The 18,603-nt window shown below is 39.1% G+C and overlaps 1 protein-coding gene across 19 annotated transcripts in view; it reads left to right on the plus strand.

Moving 5' to 3' along the window:
• Window positions 1-18,603, plus strand: part of RERE (arginine-glutamic acid dipeptide repeats) — a 468,002-nt gene that overhangs the window by 250,321 nt on the left and 199,078 nt on the right. For all 19 annotated transcript variants that reach the window (XR_012426448.1, XM_065534721.1, XM_065534714.1 and 16 more), the window contains 2 exons: window positions 16,498-16,603; window positions 17,460-17,556. Coding sequence is in view for 18 of the 19 variants with exons in the window: in XM_065534721.1 (XP_065390793.1) it covers window positions 16,498-16,603; window positions 17,460-17,556 (203 nt within the window). In the remaining variant the exon portion in view is untranslated. The remainder of the gene's footprint in view (window positions 1-16,497; window positions 16,604-17,459; window positions 17,557-18,603) is intronic.

An 18,603-nucleotide genomic window follows, 5' to 3' on the forward strand; every position in this document is an offset into this window, starting at 1 on the left:
ACTCCAGAGGTTACCCTTCTGACTTCTCCTAGCCACTAACTGCGTAACTACTGCTATGAGCTCTACCATCACAGATTGGTTGTGTCTGTCTTTGTACTTTGTATATAAAGGGAATTAAATGCAATATATATTTGTTCGTGTCTGATTTTTTTGGCTCAGCATGTTGTGAAATTCATGTTTTTGTAAGTTGCAGTATTTTCATTTCTATATAATATTGCATTGTATAAATATACTGCAGTTGATCTAATTCTACTCTTGATGAATAGACATTTACAAAGATTTCAGCACATCTCCTTCAGTAATTGAACAAACAGATAAATCAGTAAGGATGTAGAATATTGAATAATGATTAAATGTGAATTGATTGTAATATATAGAACACCATTCCCAACAACTGCAAAAAATATGCATTCTTTTCAGGTGCTTATGTGATATTTATCAGAAATGACTATAGGCCGGGCGCAGTGGCTCACGCCTGGAATCCCAGCACTTTGGGAGGCTGAGGCGGGCCGATCATGAGGTCAGGAGATCGAGACCATCCTGGCTAACACGGTGAAACCCCATCTCTACTAAAAATACAAAAAGAAATTAGCCAGGCGTGGTGGCGGGTGCCTATAGTCCCAGCTACTCAGGAGGCTGAGGCAGGAGAATGGCGTGAACCTGAGAGGCGGAGCTTGCAGTGAGCTGAGATTGTGCCACTGCACTCTAGCCTGGGTGACAGAGTGCGACTCCGTCTCAAAAAAAAAAAAAAAAAAAGACTATATATAGATCATAGTCTTAACATATTTCACAGCATTGAAATCATACAGAACATGTTCTCTGACCATAATGCTACTAAGCTAGGAATCAAAACCAAAAGTAGTACCTGGGAAATACACAGATGTGTGCAAGGAACCCAGATTCTTCTAAGTAGTCTGTGGGTCAAATAAGAAATCACAGTGGAAATTAGAAAATATTTTGCAATGAATTATTAATGGAAATACAACACATTGGTTGGTCACAGTGGCTCATGCCTGTTATCCCAGCACTTTGGGAGGCTGAGGTGGGAGGAGTGCTTGAGCCCAGGAGTTCAAGACCAGCCTGGGTAACATGGTGAAACCTGGTCTCTATAAAAAGTACAAAAATTAGCTGGGCATGGTGGCATTTTCTTGTAGTCCCAGCTACTCAGGAGGCGGAGGTAGGAGAGCTTGAGCCCAGGAGGTCAAGGCTGCAGTGACCTGTGACTGGGCCACTTGCACTCCAGCCTGGGTGAGAGTGAGACTGTCTCCAGAAATAAAAGGCAACACATCACAGTTAATGGCTTTATCTAAAACCATGCTTAGACATAAACTTTTTTAGCCTTTCATATGTATTTAAATTACTTAGTAAGACACTGTGAACCACATTTTACCAATACCAAAATTTAAAGACTTAGTGGTGTCACCAAACATTCAGAGTAATTTAAATAATTTGAATTGAAAAGTTTTATGTTTGTAAATGTATATAGGAATACTTCTTACAACCAAGGTTGTAATGGTGGAAAACTGGAAATGACGCAGATGTCTACTGTCAGGAATATGTATGAACGCAGTGTGATGTGCTGTATATGAAGGTAATACATGTCACTTAAAATAAGTGAACTAGGGCGTGGATGGATCATGTAAGCATAATGCTGAACGAACAAAGCATAGAAGAACTCAAAGAGTCTAGTTTATGTACAGTCATTTATGTACAGTATAAAAACATGCAAAATAATACCTTATGTATTTTTAGTTATATGTATATATTAAGTAAAAGCATGAAGTACTGGATGGGAATGATCAGTGAATTCAAGGTGGTAGTTGCCTGTGGGGTGTAGGCAGGTTGCACAGGCAGCTTCTTTAGGTTCGGTCATGTTGTTACTGCTTTAGGTATGTTTGGTACAGATGGTTCTGTTAATGTTTATGCCTTTCTGCCTGTCAAATATTTCCTAATAAAATTTTAAAAAGAAAAATAAGAAAGATAATAAAGTAGAGCCACCTTTGGGAGTTTTCATGAACAAGCTCAAGGGAGCAAGCAAGACATTTGGGTTTCCTCCTAGGTCCTGTAGGTAGAGAAACTGGTGTATGGAATCATTAGGGTTATTTAAACCCATCTCAGTGTATGAAGTATCAGGTCACAATACAGTTTTTCCTGCTATCTTGAAGTACTTTTGAGAAGACCACTAATTTTAAGGAAAATAATACCCAAAGAGATTAAATAACAGTGTAAGTAAATGTTACTTGCCTAGGATTTATGGTTACCAAGTGGCAGATTTCATTCATCATAACCTTTTAAAAGCACTTAACCATTATTTGATGTTTTAGAGGAGTGAGGTGGGGGAATTGGTAAGGGGTCTTCTCCTCCATTGAAATGGAAGTTCTACCAGGACTGGGACTTCCTGTTTTTCCCACTTCTGTATCCTCAGCGACCATCTCCAGAGCAGTGTCTGGTGCCTAGCAGATGCTCAGTAAATATTTCTTATATAGTTTGAGGAAAGTATATCTCAGATCTAATTTGAAATTATTTTTGTTTATTTTTATATCAGTTGTCACCAAAACTCTTCTATGTTCTAGGAATTTCCTGAGACCATATTACGTCTCAGCCCAGAAGTTTTATCTAGCCAATTACTTGATTTAAAGATCCATGGGATTCCTGTCTATAGTATTCTCTAGCAATAGATGGAAGAGTCACGGTGGACTCCGAATTGTTTTTCTCCATATTAACTTCTCTGCGAGCTAAAATGGAGGAAAGAAGTTAGATTAGAATATTGTTTTTCTGTCAACACTGGCACCCAAAGCCTTTTCATCACAGCAAATGTTGATTCTGTAATGGAAGTTGGTCTTTTTGTGGTAATGAGGATGTTGCCTATCTTGATTTTGGTGGAGGTTACACAACTCCATACGTTTGTCAAAACTAGTTGAAACTGTAAAATGAGCTAATGTTATTGTGCGTATATAAATTATATCTCAATAATTAAGATAAACCAAAACAAGAAACAAAACCCAAAAGTTGAAACTTGTTTTTGAAAAAAGATGACAAGAGATTTTAAAGGAAGGGGTCTTACTGCAGAAGATATGAACATTTCCGTATGTTGTTGTTGGTGCTTGAACGTGGTGCAGAATCTCTTTGACAGAAATTACCCTATTTTAAAATGAATTGTGGCTCCAGTCACATGTTCTTTGATTTTCTTTCTTTCTTTTTTAAAGCAGCATTTTCCCAGCTCAGCTCACACTTGACTGAATACACTGGTCGATTATTTGGGGATTAACTAATGCTTCTCATTTCCTGCTTTCCATTTCTCCTCTCCAGCAGGCCAGTGGGCCTTTCTTGTCTGGCATGTGCACCGAGATAAGCTAGCAGAGCTTGTTTGTATTAGAAAAGTGGTTGTAGATGCAGCCGTTATAAATAGACTAACTAGTCTTAAAGGTTACCATCTTTGTTTTGGTTTAAGTTAAAGGAAGAGAAGAAATAATTAAGATATTTAAGATAAGACAGACTGATTTACATAAACCAGGAAAGTATAATTTTTTAGTGTTCCTGCTGATTTTCCCTTTTCTTACCTAACTATTTGAATTTCTTTATTGGTAAGTTGCTGGCTGTACTTGGATTCCTATTATGTAGGCCAACTTCGAGTCAGTAATTTCTAAAATTGTGTCTCTAGTGCTTCTTAAAAGTGCAAATATTTGTGTTGCTAAAAGTTACTGTGTTACCAACTCTACACTCATGGTTTAATTCAGATAGTGGTACAAAAAGCATATCACCAGGAGAGGGAGGAATATTGCTAGATTCACATAAATTAGGTATATTAGTCATTATAAAGGATATGATTCAATATAACATTGTAAGCTAATATTTTTCTTTTTCTTAAAGATTTTGTTTAATGTTGCCAGTTTTCTCAGATAGGAAGCAGAATCATTCTTGAAATGACCAGAAAGTTGCCTGGAACTGCGGAAATTATCTAGGTTATTATTTTCTGTGTGCTTTCAGCTTCAAGGGTTCACCGTTTTTTTAAAGTAGTATATAGCTTTTTAATGTAGACAAATACATACTTGTTTGAATCAAGCTTTAAATATTTCTTTTATATCATGAGCTCAGTGTTTGGAAAGAAAGATACCTTAAATTTGACAATGAGAGCTTCCTGTTTAGATTTTCTTCTTGTATAACTTCTGCTCTCTACTGGAATGTCTGGAATATTTGGTTGCATAAATAGTAATGAAATCTTTTTTAATAGTATCTGACATCTAATGATTTTGTGCTTTGAAATCTCTGGTCATGGTGCTGTTTTGGGAGCATACTTTTCATTTAAATGACTGTGTCTAAAACAGAGGACACCTGGAGCCATCTGTGCAGCTTGTCGACTTCATTTCAGAGACCAGCCGTTCTTAACTGTGGTCCAGTGGTCTGTAGGGTTGAACTGTTTTCATAATGATACCAAAACATCATTTGTTTTTTGTTTTCACTGTCATTTTCTCAAGAGTGTACAGTGCATTCCACAAAAGGCTAAATGATGTGTGATATAGCTCAACAGATTGAATACAGAAGCAGAAGCAGATATGGGAATCTGTTTTCTTATTAAGCCAGAAGTAAAAGAGATGTGCGGAAAAAAACCTGTTACTCATTTCCTACATTTTGTTGATTCTAAAAACTGTAGTTATTTGTGTTATAATTATGTTAACACGAGCATGTAGTAGGTTTATTACTGTTACTCTTAATGAATTCATAAATTACAAAAAAATTATTATTTTTATTATTTTTACTTTTATTTTTTTTGAGATTGAGTCTCACTCTGTCACCAGGCTGGAGTGCAGTGGCGCGATCTCAGCTGACTGCAACCTCTGCCTCCCAGGTTCAAGTGATTCTCCTGCCTCAGCCTCCCAAGTAGCTGGGACTACAGGTGTGTGCCGCCACACCCAGCTAATTTTTGTATTTTTACTAGAGATGGGTTTTCAATGTGTCGGCCAGGATGGTCTTGATTTCTTGATCTCACGATTTGCCCACCTTGGCCTCCCATAGTGCTGGGATTACAGGCGTGAGTCACTGTGCCCGTCCAAAATTTATTTAAATAGTTAATTATTTTTGTTAAAATGGAGTCTCGCTCTGTCGCCTGGCTAGAGTCCAGTGGCGTGATCTCAGCTCACTGCAACCTCCACTTCCCCAGTTCAAGCGATTCTCCTGCCTCAGCCTCCTGAGTAGCTGGGACTACAGGCGCCCGCCACCATACCCAGCTAATTTTTCTATTTTTAGTAGAGATGGGGTTTTACCATGTTGGCCAGGATGGTCTTGATCTCTTGACCTCGTGATCCGCCTGCCTCAGCCTCCCGAAGTGCTGGGATTACAGGCGTGAGCCACCGTGCCCAGCCAGAAATTTTTTTATTTTTAAATACAGTAAATATTGGTAAGATATAACCCATGTTCTTTGACTCTTTAATAATTTTTAAGAATCCAAGGAATCTTGAAGCTTAAGATGTTTGAGAGGTCCTTCTGTAAAAAGTGTATTGAGTCAATAAAATGTTTTCTTTTTTTTTTTAGACAGGGTCTTGCTCTGTCGCCAGGCTGGAGTGTGGCAGTGCCATTATAGCTTGTTGCAACCTTGAGCTCTTGTGCTCAAGAGATCCTCCCTCCTCAGTCTCCAGAATAACTGGGACTACAAGAGCATGTCACCATGCCTGTCTCATTTTTAAATTTTTTGTAAAGACAGAGTGTCACTTTGTTGCCCAAGTTGGTCTCAAACTACTGGGCTCAAGCAGTCTTCATGCCTCTGCCTTCCAAAGTGCTGGAATTGCAGTCATGAGCCACTGTGCCCAACCTCGGGGAAATACCGTGGTAGCTCATCATCGGTTTTTAATTGTAAACTCTCTGTCATGTATCTTTAACCATAAGTTGGTAACTCTTACTTGTAAAATAATGTAATGTTAAATAATGTGAGAGATTCAATTTGTGAAATTTCTAGAGAATTTTGGGAGCCTACAGCCCAGATTTTCCCCACCCTTTCTTTGACATCCTGCTCATTACTGCAAAGTCTGACCCCACCTTTGATGTGTGTGGTTGAGCTCTATAACTTTTCTGGCTATGTCACGTATAAGAAGTCATTAATTCCCTCACAATGAATAATGTTACTGCCATCACCACCATCACCAAACAACAACCAAAGTATTATTACAAAAATTCAAATTTCATGGTATTTGTACTCTTTTTTTTTTTCCTTAAAGAAATTTAATGGAATGTTTAAAGCTTTAGTAGGGATTAAGGGAGAATTTGACAATTTCTTATTACACTCGCTATGAATAGCTTTTTTTTTCTTCCTTTATGGGAGAAATCCTTTGGACCAAAGAGAAAATTTGTGCTTCTGTGTTGATCTGATAAAACCATAGCTGCTGGGAGAATACTGTTTAGAATGGGATTCATTTTTGTTTGGTCAGCAGATTTTGGAGGTCCAAGTGTAGGATTTTAATTTATCTGCGAAATTTCATCTTACCAAATTGACCCTTCAAAACTGAACTTTTAAAGCTGAGTCTGACATTTAGTATTTGTCAGTGTATTAGAGTTCTCCAGAGAGACAGAACCAATTGGCTGGCTGACTGGCTGGATAGAAAGATAGACAGATGGATGGACAGACAGATAAGAGGGGATTTATTATGGGAATTGTCTCACTCCATCATAGAAGCTAAGTCCTATGATAGCCATGTCTTAGTCTTTTTTTCTGAATACCTGAGACTGGATAATTTATAAAGAAAATAAATGTATTATAGTTCTGGAGGCTGTGAAGTCCAGGTCAAGGGACTGTATCTGGTGGGCCTCTGGGGAGGGCTTTGTGCCGTGCCATATGTGGTAGAAGGCATCCAGGACAAGAGGGCTCACATGAGAAAGCCAACTTCGCTTTTATAAGAGGACTCACTCTTGCGATAAGTTATTAACCCGTGAACGCATCAATGAATTAGTGAGTTATCAGGCTCCTTATGATCTAATCACCTCTTAAAGGCCTCACTTGTTCATACTTTTACATTGGGGATTAAGTTTCAGCCTGAGTTTCTGAGGGTGACAACATTCAGACCATTGCAGGCCATCTGCAAGCTGGAGATGCGGGGAAACTGATAGTGTGGCTCAGTTCAAGTTCAAAAGCCTCAGAACCAAAGGAGCCTATAGTACAACTCTGTCTGAGGCTGAAGGCCAGAGAACCTGGGGGGCCAATGGTGTGAGTCCTCAGTCCAAAGACTGGAGGACCTAGAGATCTGATGCCTAAAGGTAGAAGGAGAAGGATGTCTTAGCTACTGGAGAGAGAGCAAAGTTTCCCTTTCCCTGCTGTTTTTGTTCTATTCTGGCCTCAAGCCCATTAGATGCTGTCCCACCCACATTGAGGGCAGATCTTCCCATGCAGGATACCATCTGACACACTAGTCTTCTCTAGGAACACCTGTATAGACACACCCAGAAATAATGCTTTACCAACTATCTAGCTGTCCCTTAATCCAGTTCAGATACCTGATATTAACCCCCACAGTCAGGTTGAAGTACATGGTGGGATACTTTTGGGGAGCTACATAAGTGCTCTTTAGTTTGCTATGTCTGTCTGTATGTGCTAAGTCCCCTTTACGTATAGTTTATCTCTGTGTGTGTGTGTGTGTGTGTGTGTGTGTGTGTGTGTGTGTGTGTGTATGTGTGTGTGACATTAAGGACAATAGGGTTATCTAGTTACCTAGCCTTGTAGATTACAGGTGAGGGCAAGAAGTATAAATATTCCCAAGGTTTTACCTGCACTTACTTTTGGCCTCTCTGCTGCAAACAAATACAAGAGTGAATTGTCTGAAAGTTTCAGTGTTCATACACAATATAATCCTAAGTAGAAAATCCTTAATGAGTTTTGACTCCTTAGCTAGCATTTCAGAGATGATTTAGTTTTCATGTACTGTTTTAGTTTCTACCAAAATATTGGTTGATTTTTCTCCATATTAAAGTGTAAAAATAATTTAACAGAGGCAGTAGTTTAACAAACAAGGCATCATCAAGAAGCAGTGGTTTTGAAATTATTGCTGATCATCTGAGCCTGTGCTTCAGTACATTCATAGTTACATCATCTTTCTGAGTATTTGTATGTAGCCAGTTATTTGTATATCTTGATTGTAAACACTGTAAAAAGTCATCTGCCCTCCTACCATTTCCCCTTCATGCTTCAACATCTGATAGAAGGTGATTTAAATCTTTTCACACAGACCCAGATGCTGATGTTATCTTTTGACAACAGTCTTTTGGATTGAATACCACTCATAGGTTTTGAAAATGAGCCCGTAACCTTGATCCTAGTGCCTACAAGCAGTAAGCAGCCTAGTCGGATGGTTGTGGCCATGGTCTGCTTCTGTTTCTTTCATCTACTTACTTTTCTTTAAAAATTCATTATGCCAGTTCTGACCGGGTGCGGTGCCTCACACCTATAATCCTAGCACTTTGGGAGGCCAAGTTGGGCAGATCACAAGGTCTGGAGATCAAGATCATCCTGGTTAACATGATGAAACCCCATTTCTACTAAAAATACAAAACATTATCTGGGCATGGTGGCATGTGCCTGTAGTTCCAGCTATTCAGAAAGCGAAGGCAGGAGAATCGCTTGAACCCGGGAGGCGGAGGTTGCAGTGAGCCGAGATCGTGCCACTGCACTCCAGCCTGGGTGACTGAGTCAGACTCTGTCTCAAAAAAAAAAAAAAAAAATATATTATTCCAGTTCTGAGCAGACCCCTCCAGTAGTCTGCTCTATACTGGGTGTACCAGTAGTTCCAGGTACACCTGTTTGGAAATGCTAATAAATGTGACGTTACCACCAACAGGATTCTGTGTCCCATCTAATTTTTGTTTTCAGTGTTTTTTTTTTTTTTTTTTTGAGATAGAGTCTTGCTCTGTTGTCTAGGCTGGAGTGCAGTGATGCCATCTCAGCTCACTGCAACTTCCGCCTCCCGGGTTCAAGCAATTCTCTGCTTCAGCCTCCCGAGTAGCTGGGATTACAGGCGGTCGCCACCACACCCAGCTAATTTTTGTAGTTTTAGTGGAGACGGGGTTTCATCATCTTGGCCAGGCTGGTCTTGAACTCCTGACCTCGTGATTCACCTGCCTTGGCCTCCCAAAGTGTTGGGATTACCGGTGTGAGCCACCGCGCCTAGCCCGGATATTTTATTTTGTTTTATTTTTCCCCTGCCTGCCCCTCGTTTTAAGGTATTTTAGAAATGAGAGTAGTGTGGCCACCTGAGGGGAGCTGTGCCACAGCCGTGGTCCTTCCACAGGTGAGTTCAGGCACCACTGAGAATGGATGTAGAAGACGACCCTATGGATTTTTAGGTCTGTTCAGCCCCAGCCCTACACTAAAATACACCGAGGTTGGAAGAAGGTGTTCCAGGATCAAACAAGAGTGGATACTTGTCAATGGCAATAAGAAATTTACTTGCCCTCACTTTGCCCTCTCAAAATGAAACAAAATGTTTAATGACTCAGTGCCATTTGGGAGATGTGTACAGCATGGTGTGATTGTAAAGTATATTCAGAGTCCTTTCTTTCCCCTGAGAAAAGTCTGTGGAGTCAGTATTTCAGCTTTTCTCCTTACCCACTGGTCCCCATGTCCGAGCAGAACCCTGGTGTACATGAACCTTGATGGCCTGAGGCCTGGTGGTATACTCTGCTTTAGGTTTTTCTATACCTCTTTCCTGGCATTATGGAGCTGTAATGGCTATAAAGTTATACAGATAATATATATAGATATGTAAAATTCTTTTTTAAAATTAAAAAAAAATTTTTTTATTTTTTAGACGGGGTCTGGCTCTTGTCACCTAGGCTGGAGTGCAATGGCACGATCTCAGCTCACTGCAACCTCGGCCTCCCAGGCTCAAGCGATTCTCCTGTCTCAGACTCCCTAGTAGCTGGGATTACAGGCATGGGCCACCATGCCCGGCTAATTTTTGTATTTTTAGTAGAGACGGGGTTTCACCATGTTGGCCAGGCTGGTCTCGAACTCCTGACCTCATGATCCGTCTGCCTTGGCCTCCCAAAGTGCTGGGATTACAGGTGTGAGCCACCGTACCCGTCATAGATATGTAAAATTCTTAGAGCCTTTTTGTTTGTTTCGTTTTGAGACAGAGTTTCGCTGTTGTTACTCAGACTGGAGTGCAGTGGCACGATCTCCTTTCACTGCAACCTCCACCTCCTGGGTTCAAGCCGTTCTCCTGCCTCACTCAGCCTCTCAAGTAGCTGGGATTATAGGCACCCACCACCATGCCCAACTAATTTTTGTATTTTTAGTAGAGATGGGGTTTTGCCATGTTGACCAGGCTGGCCTTGAACTCCTGACCTCAGGTGATCCACCTGGCTCTGCCTCTCAAAGTGGTAGGATTACAGGCCTGCACCACTGTGCCCGGCCATTCTTAGAGTCTTATGTTAAGTAGGGTAGAGGCTTGAAATATTACAAGATATTTCCTATCTAATTTCATTTTTAAAATTTCATTTTGTTGTAAGTTGACAATTTATAATTGTATATACGTATGGAGTACAAAATGATGTATGATTCATTAATACAATGTAGAATAATTAAATCAAGCTAGTTAACATACCATCACCTCAATTACTTACAATTTTTTATAAGAGAACGTTTGAAATTTACTCTTACCAATTTTGAAATGTACAATACAGGTATTAACTATATTAATCATGTTGTGCAGTTGATCTTTTTAAAAACCCAGTTATTCTTCTTTACTGAGATTTTGTATCCTTTGACCATTAGCTCCCCAGTCCCCCACTGCCCAGCCTCTGTAACCACTTCTCTTCGCTTCTATGAGTTGGGTTGTTTGAGTCCACATGTAATAAGTAAGCACATGTGGTATTTGTCTTTCAATTCCTGGCTTATTTATTTAACTTAGGATAGTATTCTCTAGTTCCATTCATGTTGTTGCAGATGACAGGAGTCTTCTTTTTTAAAGGCTGAATAGTAGTCCATTGTATGTGTGTGTGTGTGTGTGTGTGTGTGTGTGTGTGTGTGTGTGTGTATATCTCACATTTTCTTTATCCATTAATTGTTGATAGGAACTGAGGTTGATTCCCTAACTTGTTTATTGTGAATAAACTTGGGAGTGCAGGCTTCTCTTTGACAGACTGATTTTAAATCTTTTGGTAAATTCCCAGAAGTGGGATTCCTGGATCTAATTTCATTTTAATTGAATTAAATTTAATTTCAGATATTTATCCACAAAGTTGGGTAACTATGACTGGTACAGAAAGCTTATCTTTAGTTTTGATTTGCCTGTGTAAATAAATACAGGTTGAGCATCTCTAATTTAAAATCTCTCACTTTTTGAGTGCTGACATGACACCGTAAGTAGAAAATTCCACATCTGACCTTTGTGACAGGCTGCATATGTTATTAAAATGTTTTATATACTTATCCTGAGGCTATGTGTATGAGGTTTATATGAAACATAAATGAATTTTGTGTTTAGACTTGGGTCCCATCACCAAGATGTCTCATTATGTATACCCAAAGATTCCAAAATCTAGAAAATTCTGAAATCAGAAACACCTCTGGTCCCAGGTATTTTGAATGAGAGGTTACTCAGTCTGTATCTGGAGTTAGCTTTGACCTTTGAAGAAGAGTGATCTTTGACCCCATTGTCTGTCCCTACCCTTCTCCCTTGAAGTCAGGAATGATTGAAGCCGTTATCACTATGTCCCCAGGGTCTTAGCTAAGGTGACAGTCTAACAGTCATTGTCCTGTAGATGGAGGTGGACTCAACAGGCGGAGTTAATGCCTCTTTAAACCGGTTAGTGAGCGCACTTGAAGGGAGATGGTGATGTCTCCAGGAGACAGTTTTTCCCCCTCTGTATACTTAATTAGTATGCTGACTACCAATTAAAAGTTGTATGTATACATTTCTGAGTTATACAGTAAACCTCTAATGTTCAGACAGCTCTTAACCTTATTATCACCATGTTGTGGAAATGCATGAAAAGTTTCTTCAGAAAGTATCTTTTTAAGCCCTACAGTATACACATGTTAGCCACTTCACCCCAAATTTCTGGAGAAACTTGGTTGGCTGTATTGGCTTACTTCAAGTAAGAATTTTGATCTGATTTCATTTGGTTCTGAATCAAGAGCCCCCATTACTGAGCAGTTAAAAAATATGCAGAAAGTTATCCTCTTCTCTCTAGCAGATTGTTTTGACTTGGCAAATTTATCTATTTGCTAATATCCATCTTGGTACTCTGTTGAGGCTGTCTTTGGCCTTGATGTCCCTGTCACATTTGATAACACAGAGGGACAGGAGTGGTCTGTTTTGGAGGCTTTGGGGACGTGATGATCCCTGCTGTGAGCTGGTGGCAGGTATCATCAGCTAGCGATCAATGGGACAAAGAAGCTCTTTCCTCTGCATCGTAGGTGAATTTACGGTTGTTCCATCTGGCTTGCAGGCCGCCTCTGTTTGAAGGACTCTCTCTCTGCCCTTGTCCTATTGGCATTTATGAACTCTCCAGATACCCCCTTGATTATTATTACTATTTTCATGTTGTGGAAAAACATTGTCTTGAGGCTGATATTAAGAATGTTTCTGGGAAAGACTCAGGCTATTTAAATCGATAAAACACTAAATTAGTAATCATGAAAGATCTACAGGAAAGGAAGTTTCCATCTTGGCATTAGACCCTGTGTCTGTGTTTGGGCAGACTGTGTTGTGTGTTGCTGATGACAACACAGTTGCCCTTCAACAGAAACCTTTTCTTGGCCTTTCCTGTCTCCATTGCCCGCCTTTTCCCCTAGTCTACCCCTTGTCAGTTATCTAGTTCTGAGTGTTTCATTTCAGTTATTTTAAATTTGTTAAATCTCAATACTATTGTCTGATATTCAAAGATGTGTAGAAATCTTTGCTATTCTGCTCCTAAGTAGCTACCATAAGGATCTGTCTTTTTTCTAAGCCCAGATTTGGGGGATGGATTTTGTCCTCTATTAATCTCCTTAAATCAACATATATTCTTCATTTCAAGAGAAATCCAGCCAGGGATATGGAAGAATCCATATTTTAGCCCAGAAACAACTCCTCTCACCCTTTTTTTTTTCTCACAGAGCCAACCTTATTGTAAGCAGATTGGATGTGCTCCTGTTTAGTGGCTTAAAACATAGCAAGATGTCCACCTCTACAAAAAAATTTTAAAAATTAGCTGAGTGCTTGTTTTCCTACTTAACTCAGGAGGCTGAGGCAGGAGGATCACTTTGAGCCTGGGAGGTCGAGGCTGCAGTGAGCCATGATGGTGCCACTGCACTCCAGCCTGGGTAACAGAGTGAGAACTTGTCTCTAAACAAACAAACTGGTGAGAAGTTATTTACTTCCCAGTGGGCTCCTCTTACTATTCAGAAGTATACCCTAGGGTGCTTTCACACAGGAAGCTCACTTCCCTCTTGATTCCACATTCTGTTTAAAATACATTATTTATAAACATTTTGACATTTATGTCGTTGTTAAATTATATTGCTAGTAAAAAGTGAAGCTTAATTGTTAAGAAATTCTTGATAAGCCTCTAGAATTGTTGGAAAAGTGAAGACATTTTCCTCTTAATTTGCTGTATGACTTATTTTTATATTGCCATTACTAACATAATTTTGAATCTTAGAAAAGCAAAACCTTTAAGTGACCTCTTTTCTATCTTGGCTACTCTCTTTTTTCTGTAAAACAGTGATAGTAATATCTAACATTTGTTGAGCTCATCAACTTGCTTTATATTAGTTTATTTAATCCTCACAACTGAATAAGGTAGAAACTTGGTTTTCTCCCATTTTGTATATGAGAGCATTGAGGCTTGGAGAAGTTACTTGCCCAAAGTCACATAGCTTGGTAAGTTGCAGAGCCAGGATTCAAACCCAGACAGTTTTGCATGAATCACATGATCTCTAAATTCATGTCTGGCTTTAATTTTCTGTGAGTTTGACCAGAATTCTTTGACTAGTGAGTAGTAGGAAATAGATGATTACCTGTGTCTTAACTTTCGAGCAATACTTCTGTGTCTGAGGTAGCTTTGGGAACACTTACTCAGGGAGGGGATGCTCTTTTCTCCCTCATATAGCAGTGGCCAGCTTCCCCTGAAGGTGACATTTTAATTTGTAAACCTTCTTTAGGATGGCACTGTTAGCCAGTGCCATTGCACAGATACAGAGAAAAAATTAGAGATTCTCCCACAGCATCATTTTATCTACTTGGTTTTGTTTGAGGAAGAAATCTAGATGTAAACATGTAAGAATGGAAAGAGAACATAGAAACAATTTTGTTCCATCCCTTCCCTTTTCAGAGGGTTGGGGGACTCCACTAAGGTTGCAACTAGCAGTTGCAGACTGAACTGCAATCCTAGATTACCTAATTTTAATCTAGCACCTGCTGAAACCACACATTGCCTCCCTTTATAATAGACTTTTAATTTATAATTAAGTTACTGGCCTATTTAGAAAGATTGTGGATATTACAGCTACTTAAATTTGTTCCAAATTGTTGTTTACTTTCAGTCTACCTTTGTGTGTTTTGTCTGTGGAATTGATTGTGAAGTCTTTGTAGCACAATGCTGCCACTCCCTGGTTATTGCATAGTACTGCATTGGGGAATCCAATAGTTCTTTCACTGCCATTGTAAAGTATAATATTAGGATTCATACATCTAGGTACAAATAAACGAAAGCAGTGATTTATTTGTGTGTGTAATCAGTAGGTATTCCTACATCATAAGATAACATAGATATTGTACCTCAAAAGATCACCAGTATGCCTGGCTTGGTTCTGAAAAATAGACATTGTACAAATTTGAGTTACTATATCTAAAAGGTATTTCTGTTGCCCTTCAGGTTTTCAGACATCTTAAATGTGTTTCAGAAATACGTAGACTGGTAGATTTTAAAACATTGTTGTGTTTACTTTGAAACAGCACATTTTTGGCGGGTGTGGTGGCTCATGCTTGACATCCCAGCACATTGGGAGGTCAAGGCGGGTGGATGGATCATTTGAGGTCAGGAGTTCCAGACCAGTGGGGCCCACATGGTCAAAACCTGTCTTTACTAAAAATACAAAAATAGCTGGGCATGATGGCACACACCTATAATCCCAGCTACTTGGGAGGCTGAGGCAGGAGAATCATTTGAACCTAGGAGGTGGAGGTTGCAGTGAGCTGAGATCACACCACTGCACTCCAGCCTGGGTGACAGAGTGAGGCTCCTTCTCAAAATAATAAATAAATAAATAATAAAACCACATCTTCACATTTGAGTTCTGTTGAAACTTGTGGCAATTGTTATCTTTCTGATTCTTTAAATGGCTTTTAAGTGTCTTTTAGCAAAGGTTTTTTGGAACTTTCCTAGTAGTGTTTTAGTGTTGGCTATATTTGTGACTGCTCGTTAAAGCAGAAAGTATCTTCTTTCATTAATGAGGGCTCTTTTATCATGTTTTAGGATTTAGGCATCCCCTTTATAAACATGAGGCATTTCTTGAATTTTAGCTCTCATTCATTACTGACCAGCGGGCCTGTGATGAGAACGTAGAGGCTGCTGAAAGGAATGGTATTCCATTCACCTTGGAGAATTCTGTTAAGGCCACACATGAGTTGGAAAAGTATTTTAGGAGGCCGCAGGAAACCTCAGTGCGCTCCCTGTTGAGCTATTTCTTGACCAGGCACAGAGATGATCTTTTGCAAGCTGTAGCCCTATAACTTGCTAATGGAAGGGCAATGTTTGATCCTTTATTCTCTGAACAAACTGGGAACAAAATTAACTTTTAGGGATAACATAGTTCAGTGTCCTATAAACATTTACAGAATCATTTATGTGATCATCATAAACTCTTCATTATTCACAAATAGTTATATATAAGATGTTCTATTACCTGGAGATTCGGAAATAAATGAGATGAGGTCTCTGGACTCATAGTACCTTCATCACCACCCATTCTTCGCTATATTCATTTGGCACATAACAGTAACTGTGGCTAAAAAGTGGAAGGAGAATCTAATTTAGTTTGGGTAATAGGCAAACCTTGGAGAAGAGATTATTTTGTGCCAGGCCTTGCTGGGTAAGTTCTTTCTAGCCTATTGCCCTTAATGAGCCTTGACAGTATGCTAACATTGACTCTAAATATTTACCAAAATGATTAAAGATTAAAATAGAAAGATATATTCATATAGTATTATATAGTTAATGTTAAATAAAACTGTAATATTGAATGGATTAGTTAATCAAACTGGGGAGATAAACAGATTCGAGACTGGTCTCCTTTTGTTTCCTGAAATAAGCAGTTTAGAGGGGTAAGGTGAGAGGGATCTATTGATGGGTGTTTTTAAAAAATAAAATTTGACCTCATAACTGACTTACGTATTATTGTGGTCCTGATGGTAATTGTGTCTCTCCCTACCTACCTGTCCACCCGTTTACAGGGGCTTTTGTCATGGGTATGATATGCACTTGTGGCCACCTGAAATCCTGTTCCTAATGCTGTTAGATTTTCCTTTTCAGAGTAAGAGGGACCATCTCCTCATGAACGTCAAATGGTACTACCGTCAGTCTGAGGTCCCAGATTCTGTGTATCAGCATTTGGTTCAGGATCGACATAATGAAAATGGTAAATATGTCCTTCTGGTTTGATTCATGTATTTCTTAGCTTTGGGCAATGTTCTTTCTAAAGACATTAATTAAATGAAGATACCTTTTTAAAAAATGGATTTTTGAATGTTGGTAGGCCTTATGCTTGACGATTCACATTGGTTACCCATTAGTCACGTGAGGTGGGTCTGTCCCTCTCCAGTTCCAGATGAGGAAACTGAGGTTGAGCGATGCTAAGGACGTTGCTGGGGCTGTGCATCCTCTAAATGGCAGTGCTGGTGCTGGCATCAAACTTTGCCTGGCCCTGATCCTGCTGCACTCTTCTCACAGTCAACAAACCAGTGAAAAACAACTTGGAAGAATGATGTTCTTTTTTATCTTGCTGGGTGTTTTTTTTTTTTTTTTCCTTCTTTGAAACTATAAAAAAAAACCTCCGTTAAAGCAAGTAAATTATAGTTCCTTGTTAAAAATATTATTTTCAGTGGAAGCTGTGTGATTTCACTCCATTTTGTAATATTTAGCAAGAAAAATAAGATGGACAGGATCACTAAGTATTTTGGTAGTTGAAGAGGTGCTAGGATAAGATAGTTGTTTCTGCTCTTTTTCCATTTGTACTTAATCCATTTTGGCAAAATATAGGGACTTAGTAAGGGGTATAAAACATAGCCAAGAAGATACTTTGTTGACAAAAACTGTACTTTCTGTTACTGTTATTCTTGCAATTTGTGATTCCTCTTCTCTATTTTGCATACTTATGATGCTCACCAGGCCTGGTTATTTAGTGGGTGGTAAACCTGAAAGAAAAGTTTTACAAAATTTTTTTACTTGTTTTGGGAAACTCAGTTTTAATGTCCTCTTAATTAATTTTTTGACAGACTCTGGAAGAGAACTTGTCATTACAGACCCAGTTATCAAGAACCGAGAGCTCTTCATTTCTGATTACGTTGACACTTACCATGCTGCTGCCCTTAGGTAAGTACTGGAGACATGCTCTTCCATGTGAAGGAGCAGTCATTGAGTGCAGGAGGTGGAGAATCTAATCTCTCCTGATCTTTTAGTAGTCACTGTATTAATCAGACTCCTCTTTTGGCCTCAGAGTGAACATTCCAGTGTCTGCTCTGGATTGTTGAGATTGCAGAGGTTCTCCGTATCTTCACTAATCTAGCTTTACCTCTCTCTCTCTCTTTTGATAATTTACTTTTTAATGCCTTTTCTATATTACTGTGTCTTCATTTCCTTGGAAATTATTATCCTGGTATTGTTTGCTGAAGTATGTGGGTGAAATGTTCCAATGGGCAGGTGCAGTGGCTCACATCTGTAATCCTGGCACTTTGGAAAGCTGAGGTGGGAGAAAGTGTTCTGATGGTCTGCAGTTTACTTTCTAAAGATTTAATTCCTGCCACTAGAGAAGATAGAGAAACGGATGACGCAGATATGGCAGCGTGTAATTAATTGAGAATCTAGGCAAAGTTTATAGAGATTTTCACTGAACTATTCTTCCATTTTCTGTATGTCTGAAAAATTTCCTACTAGATAGCTTCATTGGTAGGGAGAAGAGGTGGGTAGAAAGATATTGAAGATTTCATTCTGAGGCAGAAGGTAACATTCCAGCTGGTCATAATGTGTTCAGGAATTATGTCAAAAAAATGACCGTGACATTTGCATCTTTGGGTATTTTCCGTCTCTTTCAAGAAAAGGATGGCCGTAATGGCTCATTTTGTGTATGTATGACTGACTTTGGGTCTTTTAAGTGGTATAGGAAGACTACTAATATTCTTAAAACCCTTTCCTCACTGGAAATAATCATTAATAAAGTGGTGAAAAACTACTTTTTTTTGTTAAGTACTATAATACGGTTTTAATAAAATTCTAGGATTTTGGTAGCTTTTATCTTAAAACTACAATGAGTTACAGTAATTTCTCCATTCTGATGCTCAGATGGTATTCAGAAAAACCATCTGGAGTCTTTTGTGCAAAGCTACATAGCTAAAGTCTGTTATTTCAAGGTAAATTAGTAGC

Source organism: Macaca fascicularis, chromosome 1, assembly GCF_037993035.2.
Source record: "Macaca fascicularis isolate 582-1 chromosome 1, T2T-MFA8v1.1".
NCBI lineage: Eukaryota > Metazoa > Chordata > Mammalia > Primates > Cercopithecidae > Macaca > Macaca fascicularis.